Raw genomic sequence first — 18,920 nt, 5'->3', positions numbered from 1 at the left:
TTATTTGTAGGAAGTGGTGGGGGGGGGGCGGTGTATGTGTTGGCTCAGCATGTCCTATATCCCTCTCCGATTGAAAAAAGGAACAGATTTCTCACGTGTGCTTGTGTACGTGTGTGTACTTCAAGGATGAGTTAATCAGACGAGATTCACGATCCATTTACCCCCTCCCCCAAAGGCTCATGGGAGATTGTCTGGCGCTGTGGTGCTGGCTGTTCTCCCATCTCTTACTTAAATGGCTTGATTTATTAATGCTCCGTGATGCCTCCACTGAAAACGTCCTGTCCAAGATTTTAGTGGATTGCCTTGCACCCTACCCGCATCACTAAAGGCATAATTAATCTGGATTCAGAGAGATCAGACAAAAGTGCCACGTTTCAGTCACCAGGAGTGGCTTCTTACGGGAATTGCCACGTTCCCTGTTTTCCAATGGAGTCCTGCAAATGTGCTTTATCCATCAACAGGGGGACAGGTTGTTGGGCCGCTGGCAGGGTGTCTCATTAAATCACAATAGAGGTGACTAGAAGTGACCTGCCGTACAGTCGCTGCATGCGCAAATATCACAGCATTGTAATTCTGATTTAATCTCAGAACAGGGCACATAACATTTTAGGTTGTTGCGCTTCGCATTCTAAATCTCATCTTTTTGCATCTACCAGTAATCAATCATGTTCATTAAAAATGATCAAAAGGAGCGATTTAGACTAGTCTGTTAATGAAGCCAGCCTCGGACCAATTTTCCCCTGGTGATCATTCGCTGTTTCCCTAGTTAATTTGGCTTTACCATTGTCATTATTAAAAATGACATTGTAAGGGGTGTGCCTGTGTGCGCTTGTTTTATTATTATGGTAAGTTATATCATCAAACTGGGTATACCTGTTTCCAAACCCAATGCTTTGGGCCTCAGTCTTCCATTGTTGCTTTGTAGAAGAAACTCTAAGGTTTGTTTGCAATTCGAATGAAATGTTAAGGTCTCTTTGTGTTTCATGACGGATGTATACCTTTTAATGTCTAGCCATTAAACAAACCAATTAGGGATTTGATATTGAAACCTACAATGATTTAAGATGTTGCATTGTAAATATTGTTCCAGCCCAATTATGCAGTGACCAGTCAATTCTTACATGATTGTGCAAGACACAATTACCTCAGCACCAGCACCATGAGACTGTTCCCTGAAGATGCTGCCGGAGCATTTCCCTGGATTATGTAATGCAACCTCCCCAACTCTCGCATCCCACCTCTGCAGTTTTTTTTTTTCATTAGTATTGAACTTGCTGCTGCAGCTGCTGCTGCCTTTAGAATCTGTGGTGTGTAGCCATGCCATTGTTTTATTCATTCGCGAACCTCATTTGCAGTCTTGTCCTTCCTGAGAGATGAGGAGTGGAATGCATTACACAGCCCTGTGCCTGCTTTCAGTAATACAGGTGTGAGGAGGGGAGGGAAGGATGAGTCCTGCACCATTGGACACCCTCAAATTGATGGCAATCTAGTGAGGGTTTGCTGGACTTTACAGTCCTCCACCAAGGACCTTGTTTCTGCAGCCCTCTGAGTGGGACTGCTGCAGCATAATGGAACATAAACAGGTTATTGAGTGACACCATGATTCGACTTGGCCCTGCCACAGTCTCCTTTCAAGGAAAATCTCTTTTGGTTCCCTCTCGGAGATCCCCCTCGGTGCACAGAGGCTCCCAGCAGGGGATTGGTTTGACGTGCGATTAGGCACGTGTTTGCCGAGGCTATGCTCTCCAGGGTAGGAAGAAAAGGAGGAAAAATGGTGGAAAATGTAAGGGAAAGGGAGGGAAAAAGTGGACAGAATGGACTGCCAGGCCAGCGTACACCTCGCATGTGTACAACCCTCTCTCTCACATGTGCTCGACACATTTTGTTCCGCTCATCTGACAGATCTATGTGCCACCCAAAAACAAATGGCCGACCCCCGCCATGCAGGTGCCGCTCGCTGCTGGCCCTGGCTGCCGTTACGAGAGGCGAGGGTGGCAGTGGCGGCTAATGTCTTTCCTCCCGCCAGCTGCGTAATGGGATCGGCAGGGACGGCTTGTTTCAGGGTTCCGCCGGGCACGGTGGATTAGCTGCAATTAATCTTAGTTTAGAGAGCACCGCATTCGTCTGACAACACAGCCAGCCAGGGGAATGCTTGTGTACCAGCGAGCCCCGCTTAGGCAGACAGGCAGCAGGCGGAGGGGAGAAGCAAAAGCCGGGTGCGTCTGTGGCCTCCGAACAGCCTGTGCACTAATGGGACAAGCGTGGGGAGGCGAGCCCTGGAGCGCTGCAGAGGAGACGATAGATCCAGCGTTGCTCCTGTGTTGCTCCGACGACTTGCTGCATCCGTCTTCCATTTCATCACCTTCTGTGTGTCTCTTTCCCTTTGCCTAACCTCAGCCACCCCCACCCCCTCCTGCTCCCCTGTTATTTTTCTGCAGCCCGTTATCACTTTGTCTTCAAGCCTTTTCCAGCAAGCTGTCTTGGGGGAGGGGGAAAGGTTGGGATTGTGTGGCAGGGGGGGAGGCTGTGGCTGTGGCTGCGGCTGCACTGCTGCTGCTGCCTCCATCGTGATGCACATCCAAGCGCAAGGTTGAGCGCAATCGCGATATCCCCACAAGATGAACTGGTGGTCCACCAGGGAGTGTGCTTGATTGGTTTCCATTGATGTCTAGACTGCTGAATGGACAATGAGGTCTAATTTATGCCCGGTCTGTGGCGTGCAGTCAGAGGGATGATGCTATGGCTGGGTAGACATGGGCTTTCATGACGTGGGGGGAATGCACAGACCGGAGTCTCCAGAGAGGAGTGGGATTGCTCCCTTCTCAAATCTCGACGAATCCTTTTGGCAAATGTCACCCCCACCACCAATTGAATACTGCTTTTTATCCCTTTTATCTTGGCTGTGGTTCACAGAAGAGTGAATACATTAATGGAAAAACCAATGGCTGTGTCAGTCATGGTCAAGATTTTAACTGGCAGATTCCAGAAGTAAGAATTTGAATCTCAAAGCCCCAAAACATGACAGAACTTAAGAGGTGGCCAAAGAGTTATTAAAATGGCTAGAGTTGTTTCGTTGGTACCTTGATAATTCTGTCATTGGCGCTTGATAAGTCATGTTGCTCAAGGAGCCAAGCTTTTTCTTTCTTTCATCTTAATAGCTTGTATAAGCTCTTAAAAAATCTTCTGCTTCATGAAAAGCACTGCGTCCTCTCTTGCAGAAAGCTTTTACTTTGGCAGACAAATTGTGCCATTTTATTGCTGTTTTTAAGCTCTGAGTTGGTGAAGAACATGCCTCCAGTTAGTCTTCCAAGGAAGTACTGCCACATAAGCAACCTTTGCAATTGACTTTTGAAATCTAAGGTTAAGATAAAATATTGGAATCAAAATGTCTGTGCTGGAATACTGGGGAGCAGTGCTCTATTCCCACATTCCTTCTAGCCCTTGAAATTATCTCTTCCTCTCTCTCTCTCTCTTCCTCTCCCTCTCTCTCTCTTCCTCTCCCTCTCTCTCTCTCTCTCTCTCTCTCTGCCTCCTTTCCTTTTTTTGTACTGAATGACAACAAAATTGTAATGTATCAGTTCATGACTTGATGGCAGACCATGTTAGCTCTTGTTAATGACATGCTGCAGGTATCTGTTATGTAATGTTAAAATGTTTTCTGCCCATCACGGTTTCAAGGTGTATGTCCTTTCGTGAAAAGAATTTTCACCACTTCATCACACAATGACCTTTTACATGCAAGCTATATATTTTGCACCAATCACTCAATATACTCCACCTAAATATGCTTTTATGTTGAGGAAGGCTTATTGATTTGTAAAGAATGATGGGGGTATTTTTGCACAAAAATGCAAGTTTTACATCATAGCATAATGGCACAATCGATATTAGTAGCAAAAAAATAGTGTGTCACAAAAGCCAGCTAAGCCGTTTCAGACGTCAGCAGTTAGGTGAAGGCACGTATGAGCGGCGCGCTCACATCTCCTCTCCGTGCCTCAGCGTTTTATTTCTCCAGAGAGCCAGAGCAGCGAGGCTTAACACAGGTGATATGGTAATACAGTTATATCTCAATTTGTTGAGTCACAACACCACCAAGTCATATCTTTGTATTGACACGATGGAAGAAGTGGGGGCGCTGGCTGACAGCTGCACGGGGGAAGACACGGGGGAGACCTCTGCCGCTGGCAAATGTCTGGAATCAAGAGTGTGTGTGCGCGTGCGTGCGTGTGTGCGCGCAGCCATGTTTGCTAACACGAGCCCATGAAATGAACTAGCAGATCAAAAGAAGCCTTCGATCTGCTCCAGTCAAACCGCTGGTGTGCATGGCACGGCTGAGGTGACTCATACTCCTTTTTTCCTGCATGCTTCCAACACGAACGATTTCACTAAATGACTCGTCTGCCTGCCGGGCTTAACGTGTCGTGTGCAGTCGACCGGTTTAGAGACTGACTGAAATCTAGATGTGGCAGGACTTCTAATAAATTCTGAGGCTAGCATGTCCACCTTGCAAATGCCAAAGCCCTCCTTTTTTGGGGGGGGGGGGGGGGGGCTTTTCAGCCTTTATTGGTTTTTGTCAGACAGGATATAGTGGAGGAGAGACAGGAAACGAACTGGGAGAGAGAGACAGGGAAGATCCAGCAAAGGACCTGGACCGGGAATCGAACCCGGGTCGGCCGAGTGGTAAACGTGTGCCCTACCATATCAGCCACGGTAGGGCCTGCCAAAGCCCTACTGAGTGTCAGATGCAGGTCTGACTTTTTTCAGGATATTGCGCTGCTTTCAGGGCTTTTCCTTGTTTGACAGGCACTGCACCTTTGACTTGCGCAGTCGTTTTGTCTGGTCTATAAGGCTTCGAAAATATAGATGGAAAAATAGCTGTGACTCTCATGAGATGAAAATTGGAAGAAAACAAAAGACAAGACTCTAGGATTTCAGTCTTTGCCTTTTCTCAATTTCTTTTACAATACCGGCTATATAAGCAGCGGCCTCTGAGAACGGCCTGTTGTTCTTGTCATCTTTTTTTGGGAGGGAGGTGGGGGGGTACAGCCATCAGTCAATACTGCGGTCATTGTTGACAGCCGTGCCAACGTGCGAATCGGGGCAGCTTATGAATAATGAAGTGACGTTCTTATTAAGCCTCCAACATCATTTCCATACGCCATGCTTTTTGAGTGGGCATGTTTTGAGGAGATCACCAATCCTAATTTGATCGTAAGCAGGGAAGGATTTGCACGTTACTTGTCCGAGATATTAGACACGGCTTTGTGAGACTTTGCTTGCCTTGCATAACTGCCTAGCTCTATGTGATTGCTTTTAAGCGAACAACATGAGTGATCAATGGCCTGTCCTTTGGGTGACTCTCTTTTGATGGAGTGTGCAGTCTCCGGGCACGCTCTTCTCGAAGCACAAAGTCTCAATCTCGGCTGTCTGTCATCTTGTTTTAACGGAAAATGGTCATCACTGACAAATGTTTATGCACTGGCGCGAACCACCTTTTCTTGCAGACATGGTTACTCAGTTGACTTAATCACGCATACATCTTGTTCCCTCTCCACTATAGGGGTTGACGGCACTCGGGCAGGTTGGCTCAAGTCTCGCATTATGCCAGGACTTATAAAGACCATGTTTTAAGACCTTACATGCTGTTGAGACTGACCACTCATTGTGGTAATGGTTTACGTCAGCTCCGCTAGTTCTTCTACTCTTTCTGGCAGTGCAGCACAAGCTTAATGTATCATGAAATTAGCGCTTTATCCTCAACTGTTATTCTTTGTGACCTGCTCAAATGAATGCTGCTCTCTGAATGAATGCTGTTATCTGATTGGCTCGTTGGGTAGGCATTAATTCCATCATCAATCCTTTTGAACCACTATACATGCTTGGAAAGGAGATGAGGGCACCAGCCCATTTGTGTGCTCACCAACACCAAGGCTTTGAAATGTAGGACTTGTGTGTTATTCTCCGGTCCAAAGACAGGAGTGAGTGGCACTCATAATTAGATGGTTCAAATTCAACGGTCTGGGTGGAAAAATAATATCCTTTGCTGCTTTCAGAGCTGTGACTGCCGCAATTTTTTTTATTTTTTTATTTTTGAAAGCTGTGTCCAGCTGCCTCGTCTGCTGCTTAGATTTCCTGTGGATATTAAGCCCCCCTGACAGCTAGTGCCGGTGCTCAGCTAATTGGATTGCGGCGAACTTTTCTGTTTGGGAGATGGAATTTTTAATTTATTTTTTTGCTCCATCAAGACTCACATTAATGCCTCTCGTCAATTATTTAAAGCGTAAACGCCATCCTCCCACCTCGCCTCGCCCCCAGAGTAATGATGGACGTTCACCCTCGGTAATCACATTCATGAGTTGGTTGATCGGGACACCGTTCTCTCAAACACACACACACACACACACACACACACACACACACACACACACACACCACCCAATCACAGGTTGCTTACAGTATGCATTTCAGAGGTTGTCAAATCCACTGCTTGCACCTCAACAGATGCCTCCCCTTGAAGATGGCTTGGTAATACTGGCCTCCAAGACGCTGAGGGATATTCGTACAAGTACAATGACGACAATTTTTGGAAAGGGTGGCAACAATTTTTTGGAAAGGATGGCCTGGCCTCAGGAATGTTATGTCTCTGTTGTTATAAACACATTATCGCTCTCGCTCCCTGTTGCGCCTCTTATGTTCTGCCCACCTCAACAAAAGAGTATGAGAAATCCCTCTGACTCGCCAGTTGTGAGGGGCAGGAAAAGAATTGCCTGATTATCATCGACTGTCAAATCTTTTAGAAACTTGGTCAGACCAAGAGCATAACTCCCAAACGGCATGGTTGACTCGCCTCCCTTGGCTGATTATTTGCTACAAAGTGGGAGGAGTTCCCGTTTTTTCTGGAGCTCAGGAATGATATTTGTATTGCTCCTCCGACCTGACTAGAAGTGATGCTGAAGGTGTTGTGTCACTAGGAGGGCGCGGCCTGGCTAGGAAAAGAAGGCCATAATTTCTTTGTGGGTCGACGGACCAGGTTTAAATCTGGATGCAGCCCATATTGTAGGTTACAGGAAGAGAGAAAATGAGAATACGGAAAAAAGAGAAATGCTCTTAATTTTGGAGCAGCAGAAGCCGCCTCAGCAGGACGAGGTATGAATTTAGATGTTTAAGTTGATGAATGAGCAGCAGCATAGCTTGAAAATGTTTCCAGAGGCCACACCGTGGTGCGCCTTCTGGTCCGATCATTGCGGGGCTGCTAAAGAAAATGGCGTCCTGCAGGGAAATTGGGGTTCTCTCTCTGCACTCCCTACCATCCACCCACATTTCCCGCAGCTGGAGCGTTGATTATAGGCGCCCAACGCCGCTGATGTGCCACAGCAGAGGGCCACGACATCATTAGACGAGCCACGGGGTCTCGCCACAGTATGCCGCTGGCGCCCACCCACTCAGCTGGGCTTATTAGGCCTTCAACCTCACACATCCCTTGATTTGGCCCTGACCACTGGCTGCCTTCCATCCATCTTGTATTTTTTTTTTGTTCTTCTTCTTTTCCTTCTGCCTTACTTCTTTTTTTCGTTTAGTGTCAGTGTTACTCTTGCACTTCTGTTGCTTCACAGCGAATGTAAGCTCTCCGGATTGTTCTTGACCTGTCAGTCTTGCTTGTCTTTTAACGGTCACGCTCCTTCAATCGCTCTTGTTCACCTTCTTGCACTCTTTGGGAAGTAGGTTTCGAATTTGTGGGGGGAAAAGGGTTTAGAAAAAAAATACCCATTTGGTCAGGGAGAGGGGCCTAGCCAGTGTACACTTGGGTCGTCGATCGCACTTGTTCAACTTCTTTCACTCTTTGAGGAGTGATCATCGAATTCGTGGAGGAAAAGTTTTATGAGAACTGTATCCATATCCACCCATTTGTTCAAGGAAAGGTGGCCTAGCCAGTGTGCATTTGCTTCCTTGATGGCCCTCCTGCCCGCTACACTCCGCTTCCCAGATGGCGCATCTGTGGCGATGATCAGATGCCGTCGCCGAGGCGTGGAGGAGCAAACAAGGCAGCCTGCTGCCCCCGAGATTGGCTCCCAACCAGACAAAAACCCATTTTGTCTTTCTCGCTGTCTCGTCTCACCTGAAGACAAACAAGGCACTGTCGCGATTACTAGTGCTATTTACTAAAAAAAAAGGTTCTCTGTTGTCTGTGTGGGGCAAAAGGCTTTTTGTGTGTGTGTGCGGGCGCGTACGTGTCTCGGTTTGGATGGTTGGGTGTACCCCCTCCTCCTTCCCCAATGTACCAAAAGCCTGAACCCTGGTTGGCATGTGTTAGCAGATAAAAGCACCCCTGGCAGTAGAAGGTTATTTTGGGTCTTAAGAAGAGTCCCTTTTACTTTTGCCTAGTGGTTGCCAAGGGGTCGGGCTCCATCAGAACACGGGCTGATAGACAGGCTGGTAAATGGAACTGGTATTCAGGATATCCCCTTATTAGACACTGAAAGCCTGTCTCACATCTCACCGTTTAGCCCAGGCCCCGAGAGGACATTGATAAATGTCCGCCTTTCTTTTTCGACCACCACTGCCACCCCCACCAAGCCCTCGTCTGCCACCAGTCTCATCACGCTTGTCCTCCCTCTTCCATTTCCAGCTCGCCCATAACTCTCTACCTGCCCATAACAGGTGTGAGTGTGCACACAGTGCTCACAAACACACACACACACACACACACACACACACACACACATACACACACACACACACACACACCTCTAAAGCTCAGCATATTCGATCCAATATCTGTTAGAGCTGAAAATAAGCACATTTGAACACGAGACGCAAATGTACAGAGCCACACTTTTTTTTCCATTTCAGATTTATGAATCTAGCGGTGTTCTCCTTGAGCCAGCTCCCACTTTGTGTCATAAGCTGTCAACATAGAACTGTATATTTGCCAAGTCAGAGCAGGCGGAATGACCTCATGGCTCTCTAGCGCGTAGGAAGTAGCTGACTGGTGCTATTCCTCCGTTTACGCCTAACAACATTAATAGACGCTAACAAGATGGAGGATTTACGAAATCCGCTGATATCGAGACTCAGTCCAAAGACTTAACTCAAAATGGAAAATTTTGCACACCTCTTAAAAACCACCAAAGGTTTATAGATTACCGGTAATATATATTTTTTTAATGAACTTGTATATGCTGTCCCAATTTTTCAAGCAACTATTTAGTGCATGTAACCTGATGATGGTCTCAGGGTTGTTACAGTTGCTTGAGAAGTTGGCAGTGCGCATGGGATTAATGTACATTTCTGACATGTGGATGGAATGTAAATCAACATTATTGCCAATTTTCTGGTGTAAAAAGCCAAGCCGGAAGCAGACCGTAGTGAGCTTTTGACTTATTTGCATGGCTAACCGTTTCGCATGTGTGTCTCTGAGTGCACAAATGGCATTTGAATACTCAATGGAGTGTGTGGTACCATTTTTTTCTGTCACTAAATGGCTCATATCCACAAATAAACTGCTGCACACATGGCATAAAGCTTTCAGAACGGACTCGATGCCAATTCACTTCAGTCACTCTTTGGCTGAAAAATCCCTACAGTGCCTTTTAAAGGACTCATCTAACATCTTGAGCTTTAAGCTTCAGCGCAATAGCACAGCGGGACACTGAGCACAGCCTGACCCTGTCTGTTCCTTCAACATTCCCCAGTTAAAATGACAAACAAACCATTCACAATCAGTGGCATACATTTGTCCAGATTGCACAATAGATAGTGGAGACACACTGTGAATGGCCACGGTTTAATTCACCTCATCCTCTTGTTAGGGTTTCCACATGGCCCTTTTCAAACAAAGACACAGTCAGTCGATAAGGATGTTTGTTTTACTTTTTATTCAGGTATGAGTTTTCAAAGTGAATCGACATGCCATGATGGCATTCAAGGCATCAGGATTTCAATATATTTTATTTAGTTGTGTATTGCTCCTAGTAATTTACTGTTGTGGTGTGCAAGGTGTTTTACTTAGAGGGTTCTGGATAAAAAGGTTTATTTTAATCTTTTGTTTTCTCATTATTCTATGCTGCTGTTGTTGTTGCTTGGGCACATAGCAGCAATATCTTTCTGATCACTTTATTGTATTCATGAAAGTAGTGTGAGGCATGCACGCACATCCAGTAAAACAGGTGCTGGATTAAACAGAGATATGTAAAAGGAGGAAAAATCTGCATACTGTTGCTGCTGATTTTTCCTCCTTTTTTATACCCAATTGTATTTCCCACAATTGTCAGGGCTTTTTTTCGTAGTCTAGAATGGAGAGCCTTTCCTGAATTCCAAAAAACATACAGAGACGTGAACATGAAAAGAAAGGAGCAGGCAGTGTACAGCAGCACCCTGCAGTCTTTTCCCCCTTCATTGCTCTTTCTCAGTCAAAAAAAACCATGTAAACCAAGCCATACCCCTGCTGCAAGACTCCCAGAAATTCCAAGACACTGTATTATTTTACAAGTTATTTTTGGATAATGAAAACCGATTCACTCGTGAGCACATCTCATTTTCCCTTTCAACACTGGCCATGTAACTGCCTGCACATCATGATTTCCCAGTGCTCTTATCCAGGGATGTAGTGGAGAGTGTCTATCTCAAATATAACAGAAGAACGACTTCTCTTAACAGAGTTTATCTACCTGTCCATGTGTCTGATTTTGTGATTGATTTTGTGATTGCAGTGAGTTAATGTGGTGATATAAGCCAGTTAAAAGGTATAAGAAAGGACCTAATTCTCTCGCTCTCTATTTACGACTCCCATTTACGATTCCTTGTTCAAGCAATGCTACTTACTGAATGTAGTACTTCAAAGTGACAAATGTTACATTATTTGAGAACAATCTTTTTTTTTGGACAAATGACTGTCAATTCATGATGGTAGTAGCAGGTTGATGTTCATCTAGTAATGATTGTGAAGCGGGGGTATGTGAAGTACACTTGTGACTGATGATGGTGTTTTATAATAAGCGAGTTTTAAGCCTCTTTCTCCTCCTCTTATCTATTTCCCGCTCCACAGTCCAGTATCAGATGGAGATGATGAGGAGTCTTCGCCATGTGAACATCGACCATCTGCATGTGGGCTGGTACCAGTCCACTTACTACGGCTCCTTCGTCAGCAGGGCCCTGCTGGACTCCCAGTTCAGCTACCAGCACGCCATCGAGGAGTCCGTCGTGCTCATCTATGGTGAGATTCTCTTTTTTTGAAGTTTATTTAAATCAGGGACGGCACTTAATTAATAACTTAGAATAAAAATGCTAAATATACGCGATTGTAGTCACAACATTTCCATCTTCGGTCCCTAGACTGGTTGATGGTCCCTAAAAAAAAGAAAAAAGGCATCTAGTCAAAACTAGGCCAGTCTTCTTTCCCTGCCACATTTCAAAAGCCCCAGTCCAAAGAAGGAAAACAAAATCAATGTTGCCTTTTCATTAAACATAAGCAGCAAGCACTCTTAACACAACAGAGGAAGCCATGCAGCCGTTTATCCTCGGTCTGACGAACCCTTGTGTAATGCTAAGGTACTTAGCCCCCCAGCCGGCTGACATTGAGAGTTCTTTTGACTCATTTCCTCGTCACTGACTTCACTCATTCCTGTCAGCGAGGACTCTTTGAAATCATTTCAGCCCGAGCCAAAATCTCCTCGGCCCCCTCGTTATGTCTGCCACTGGTCAAAGCAATGGGACTGCTAGTGTCGGAGAAAAGAAAGACTTAAACCTTGTGCATGGAGTCCTGGCTGCATTGGTAATATATCTTCAGTTAATTGGTTGCTTAATGTTTGTCAAGACATGTTGTATTTATCTAGGAGGCAAGTCTCTCCCCTCTGTATTCCTAGAAGGTTGCAGTAACGACTCTCTGGAGTGCATGAATAAAGACACACACACCACACACACACACACACACACACACACACACACACACACACACACACACACACACACACACTACGGAGCTCTGTCCCCTATGTTTTAAACCGTACGTGCACACACACACGCACATTCACACACACTTAAATCACGCTGAGCTCTTTCCCTTATGCTTAAAACCTCTATTCATGAAAAAGGGACTTGCTGGCAAAATATGCTCCATCCCTGCATGGTCAGGGATTCTTTGCAGCAGCATTCAGTGTTTCCCACAGAAATTTTGGAAACTATGGGGGCAGCTGGGGTTTATTTTGTGCGGGGGGGGGGGGGGGGGGGGGGTGGGGGGGGGGGGTAGGGGGGGGGGGGGGGGGGGGGGGGGGGGGGGGGGTGGGGGGGGGGGGGGGGGGGGGGGGGGGGGGGGGGGGGGGGGGGGGGGGGGGGGGGGGGGTGGGGGGGGGGGGGGGGGGGGGGGGGGGGGGGGGGGTGGGGGGGGGGGGGTGGGTGACCTTCTCCCGCCCGTTGGTGTGGTGTCTTCCTCACATTTTCCTGGTCCCTTCCCCCGCAGTTGTCTTCCTCCACTACAAATCACACTAACACATACTCCCCCCCCCCCCCCCCCTTCCCTCTCTCCCCTTTCTAATCTCTCACATCTTCCCTCCCCTTCTATCTTCCCCCCTCCCTTCCTTCCTCACAACTCACTCACATCCTTCCACACAATTCTTCCCCCCTCACATCCCTCACCAAAACAATTCCCCCCTCCCCCCCTCACACCCCTTCTCTCCTTCCCTCTTCTCACACCAAATGTCTTTCCGCCACATCTTCTCAAATAACACACGGGAAACCCTTCCCCCCCGTCCTTCTTCCCTCCTTCTCACACACGCAATTCCTCTCACAACTCACATGCTCTTTCCCCTCAACCAACATTCCCTCACCAACCAACAAACGAGTGTCTTCTCAGTGTGTCTTCCTCACACAACTTCTTCTCACAACTACGGAGCCTACGGACCCTCTCATCTACCAACGTGGCCCTTTTTTTTTTTTGGGGGGGGGGGTGTATTCTTGCAGCGTAAATGCAAAACGGCAAAACATGACTACAGTTATGACATTGGCAGGCATGAGAAACTGTAGGCCTGGGCTATATTTTCAGCCATTTATATTTTGAGAGATATAAGGCTACATAAGATTTTTACCATGCCCTTGTATAATAGTAGTACATTGTCCATTGTCAAAAAATGCAGTATCAAGTGAAAATTTCTGTTTTACAACACAGATTTCATTCGTCCCTCATGCAGGGGTCAGGGAAACAATAATAAAACAAAATAGGATCAGATATAAGAATTTAAGAGCACTGTGAAATTGTTAACGCATAGACAAAAAGGGTCCTTAGAGGGTAGGCTATGCCTTTTCCCCAACACATAACTTGTAGCCGTACACATTCCTACATGAGGGTGCTGGTCACAGGGCCCAGTTATTTCCAAATTTCCCCTCCCATGAAAAGGGCTGAACAACCATTTACACATTTTATGTCCTATATCACATTCATTACACATTAATTTCTTATAATGCAGCCCGATCTCCCTCCTGCTGTGTCAATGAAGGTCTGTCCACCAAACTCATTACAACTGTAAAACAAATGCTTGGGAGTGTTAGTAAAACACATCCCAACTGTCCCTTCTCTGAAGTTGTTTTTATATTGCTCCCAAACCCAAGTAAACTAACAACAACTTGACTAGGCTTTTGATCCCTAGTCTTTCAAGCACTTGTGGTTCTCTCTATAGCAGGGTGCCCAACCTTTTTTTTTAACCAAGATCGACTGTACTTTTGAAGCGGATGGTCCTGCCGTGATCTACCAAAGTCAAATTCAAGGAACGTCAGTATGAAAATTTAAGACCACCATTTATGAATCACCATTATTAGGAACAAAATGTTTTCAGTAGGCTACTATGGCCAGTATCTTTTCAGTGTGTTTTAAAGTTGTTGAACTTAGCCTATCTTACAAAGCAATGCAGCACTGATAGTATGCAGAGATAATTTCAGTCATACACAAGTCATAACAACTGAAACAATTTCAAATGATAAACAGTTGGTAAATAAAAGGCACATAGGGCCCCTATTTCTAAAATATGAATGAAGCATTATCATGCCTTCCAGTGGTAATTCAGCGGAGCAAATAAGACCAAAAATATTTCACTTTGTATGCAAGCATAGAAATGGGCACAGAGGTTCATTAGAATGTTACTCTTTCTGCTAAGGGCGTTGTCCACGGCAAAAATCCAAAATGCGGCCATTTTTTCCAAGAAGTCCACCCTGTTCACTTGTAAATAGGCTAAGAAGAGTTAAATTAATGAATACCAATCACACAATTTGGTACAAATGTTTCATTAGAATGCACTCTTTCACAAAAAGCATTGGCCACTCAAATCCAAGAAGCCGCCATTTTTTTCAAGATGGCCACCCTGTTCACTTGTCAATAAGGGCTAAGAATAGGTTAAATTAATGATACAATCATACAATTAGGCACAAATTTTCATTAGGATGCACTCTTTCTCAAAAGAGCATGCCACCTTTACAAAATCCAAGAAGGCCGCCAATTTTCAAGATGGCCCCCTGTTCACTTGTAAACAAACGCTAAGAATAGTTACAATTTAATTGATACAAATCTTACAATTAGCCACAAATGTCCATTCGAATGCACTCTTTCACAAAAGAGCATTGGCCACTCAAATCCAAGATGCTGCCATTTTTCAGATGGCTACCTCCTCAACTTTTAAAGAAGGCCCAAGAAGGTGTTAAATTAGGATAGAATCATGCAATTAGGCACAAATGTTCACACCAGAAAGAATTTCTGATCAATGAATCAATTTTTGATCAAGTTTAAGCCTAGGAGCCCAACTGAAATATTCAATTTTCATATCAATCAAGTGAATACATGGTGCATATCAAAGTGTCAGTGACAGCTGATTATCTAACCTCCCTATAAGTGTCATGGACAAATTAAAATGGTATGCTGGTTTGTGTTCAGATATGTATACTCAAGTCCCTAGTGTACTATGGAGTGATGGGGCCCTTCTAAAGGCTAAGAAAGTATGAATAATCAAATACAATACACCATACATACAGTATATTGACAAATGCAAAATGGTAACATGTTGGCTACCTAACCACTTTATTTATTGATTGCTCATTATTTTTTATTTGTGGGATGTGGTCCCTTTGTTTGAAAAACATTTTCAGCCTTGCTTACTTCTCTCACAGCACACCAAATCTATCAAAAAACTTTAAACAACAACAAGTGGAAATCCCATTGACTTTGGAGGGAATACCCTGTCAAATTAGCCCAAACGTCATCAAGATACTGTACCTCTACTGCACGTACGGTATAGCTACTGTACTGTACTATACCTCTACTTACTGTATATGTGATATAGGCTACTGTACTGTTTCGTACTGTTACTGTTCTTAATCTGTAACTGTACTGAAACCAACTTACAGTAAGTGATAAACCATACTGTACCTGTAGGCCCACCTGTACTTTACTGTACCGACTGTAATGCTACTGTACAAGTAATCGTGATACACCAGACATAAACCTCTACCGTACTGTAACTCTACTGTACTGAACTGTACTGTAATGTGATATACAAACCTGCACTGTAACTGTACAGCACCGTACTGTATTCTATTGTACTGTACTGCACCGCACTGCATGCCACTGTACNGTACTGTACTGTACTTNACTATTCTGCACCGTACTGTATGCTACTGTACTGTACTGCACTTGCACTGCACCTGTACTGATAACAACTACATAGTAGAACTGAAACATGTGGGAGCCTTCTGAGTTCATGTACAATATGATGCAAAATGGTGTTAGAGTGGAATGAGCTGTGTTACTATTACCAACTCACAATATATGGAATACTAACCTTACCTCCCAGACATATTGTGTGCCTTGCATATTCAAGAAAAGAGTAATGATAACCATTAATGATTTACTTTTAATAGTATAGTACCATATGTGAAACTGTTTGTTTTAATATAGATATATTATTCCAATGGGTTAATGGTGGCAAAAAGACCTATGGTACATGTTTTGACCATCAGCTGTCAGTTGTGAAGTAGCAATTGAAGGTACTCAATGATTATTGAGCTAACTGTCATACAACTTTGACCAAGTACAAAGGTGAAGACTTAGAAAAGAAAACAATTTACCTCTGCCGACTTTACTCTACACCACTTAGAAATGATTTTCCTTTAATTTGAACTGAAGACAACTGTGGCCTACATGTTATTGAGTCAATACAGTAATAACCATTCTAAAGAATGACTGAAGTTACACTCACTATGTGCACAATGCTACTCTGGTGAAAATGTTGAATTAGGTGAAACTTATTGGGTTTCTTCAACATATGAGAGATCCAGTACTTTACCCTCTCTCATACAAATAACAAAAATATCTGTTAATAGAAATTAGAGGATGGAGAACCTGCTACCTTGGACATCATCTGTCACTGACACTTCCCATTCAGATGCTGCTGAGTGAGCATTAGCAGCAGTCTATTCTTACCATAGTTTAGCTGTGGGAAATACTCATTTTAATTCAAACCAAGAAAATCTTCACAAATTGGTTTCACAATGTTACATTTGCTGCCAGCATGAAGCACAGTAAGCACACTATCAAAATACTTTCACACTATGTACATTTTTGTAAGTTTCATCAATCCCTTCAAGCAAGGCAACAACTGCCATTGCTTCATCTCTGCTGGGTTTTGGGACTAATATTAACATTGTCATCTAAGTATAATGTCAGTACAAACAATGTAATGTATTACACAACATAGACATTGATATGACATGGTAGAATTACTTTTTTTTTCCCCTAAAAAAAAGAAACCCCGATGGCTCCTAAGGCTAGAATTAACATCCCCGCTTAATACCCTAAAGAACACACCATGCAAAGTATGGTGCTTTTTATCACTTCCGAAATGGTAAAACCTTTACAGACTCCACTAGTAATACTTCTACTACCTACTGCACATATGCCTTTTGGACACAATACTCATTCTCAAATTCACAGACCAGCTCTGGAGGCTGCCAATAAGGACCAAATTGTTTGGGTTTATGAGTGAAAGTGCTGTTTCTCTCTCTCTCCTCTCTCTCTATGCATCATGAAGGGTTGGCAGATCTTTGAAAATGGCAGCCATCTTGAATTTTGTGTAACCAACACCTTTTATTAAGAAAAAAGTGCATACAAAGACACATTATCCTGCAATTACATGCTTGCATCACTAATTTAACTATTCCCATAGACTTATTTGCGAGTGGCGTGGGTTGCCCATCTTGAAAAAATGGTGGCCATCTTGGATTTTTGCGTGCCAACACCATATTTTGAAAATGTACATTCAAGGAACAAATTTTGCCAAATTACATGCTTGCACACTAATTTAACTATCTTAGACTTAATTAGAATGGAAGAAGGTGGCCATCTTGAAAAATGGCGGCCACTGGATTTTTGCGTGGCCAACGCCCTGAGCTGATAGAGTACATTCTAATGAACATCCGTGCCAATTTTCATGCTTGCATACCAAAGTGAACTATTCTGGGCTATTTTGACAGTTAACTGCTGGACTATATAGGCTACAAATTAAAAAGGGCTCAGAAATTCACCATTTGTTATGGGTAAATAGTAGGCTACTATGAGAGAGAGAGAGAGAGAGAGAGAGAGAGAGAGAGAGAGAAGAGAGAGAGAGAGAAGAAGAGAGAGAGAGAGAGAGAGAGAGAGAGAGAGAGAGAGAGAGAGAGAGAAGAGAGAGAGAGAGAGAGAGAAGAGAGCAATGAGAGAACTCATTGGATTTGTTAACACCCCCTGTTTAAGTGGTGACTTCTTTCTATGAAGGTTCTTTTTTCAGCTCTCTCTGGGACAAAAGCACCCAAAGGCTTTCCATTGGTGAGTTGGCCAATCGATTTGGTCCACAACTGAAGCAAGAAACAGCACAAATTGAAGTGAATTCCATACATGTCAACAACTAACATTTCCCTTACACGCGGCACGCGATGTAAACGCAGTTAGCGATGATGCATGCGACTAGCGATTTTGGGACAAATCCTGGCATATCGGCGTGTCATAACGCATCGTTGCGCACATGTTCTGTTACTCACCCGATGTTACACGTGTGCACACATGAATCAACTGTAATACCCTTACGGTCACTTCCTACAAGTAAATGCTTTCCCCTCATTCTGTGTTACCGTGGGACTACTTATCCAACCAGAGTCTATAGGATGTATTTACTCCAGGAGGAAAATGCGAAGGAAATTCAAAATCGTAATTCAAATCGTTTTTAACAAAAACGGATATCGTTTAAAAAAAAAAAAAAAAAAAAAAAAAGTAAAAAAAAAAAAAATTTTTTTTTTTTTTTTTTTTTAACATTTTCGTAAACTATGGCGGCCAAATTTAAACTATGGCGGGCCGCCATAGTTTCCTCAATGTATGGGAAACACTGAGCATTGTTGTTATTATTAGCGGTGCGTTGTAGGCCCCCTACAACATTGCATACAGCGTAGCGTGAAAGCTCTGTTGATCACAGTTTCAGCAGGCGTTTGCTTTGAAGCAGTGTGTTTAGCAGCACAGAGGGCAGTATGAATAATGCATTTAATGTCTGGTTTTCTCAGTTCCATTATGGTAATTGACTGTACCCGCTGAAATACTGGAAACAAGACAAGATGGTCAGTTTGATTAGAACACACACACACACACGCACACACACACACACACACACACACACACACACACACACACACACACACACACACACACACACACACACACACACACACACACACACACACACAGACGATGCCGACATGGTATTTGGTTCCACTAATTAGCCAGCAGAATGCACAGGCATGAAATTCCATCATTATTAGTGTTAGCCATAGTCCAGCCATGCCTTCCATTAGTGTGTCCCATACCTTCCAAGCGTGCGTTCAATTGGAAGGTGTGCACAATAATTCCCATAAGGCGTGTGTAT

General features: G+C 44.2%; 1 protein-coding gene across 1 annotated transcript in view; it reads left to right on the top strand.

The window, feature by feature from the left end:
- Positions 1 to 18,920, top strand: part of LOC134448430 (eukaryotic translation initiation factor 3 subunit H) — a 50,503-nt gene that overhangs the window by 12,922 nt on the left and 18,661 nt on the right. Inside the window, exon 3 of the mRNA XM_063198106.1 lies at positions 11,045 to 11,212. Within this exon, the coding sequence (XP_063054176.1) occupies positions 11,045 to 11,212 (168 nt within the window). The remainder of the gene's footprint in view (positions 1 to 11,044; positions 11,213 to 18,920) is intronic.

Source organism: Engraulis encrasicolus, chromosome 5 (genome assembly GCF_034702125.1).
Source record: "Engraulis encrasicolus isolate BLACKSEA-1 chromosome 5, IST_EnEncr_1.0, whole genome shotgun sequence".
Lineage (NCBI taxonomy): Eukaryota > Metazoa > Chordata > Actinopteri > Clupeiformes > Engraulidae > Engraulis > Engraulis encrasicolus.
This window is presented reverse-complemented; position numbering and strand designations above follow the sequence as displayed.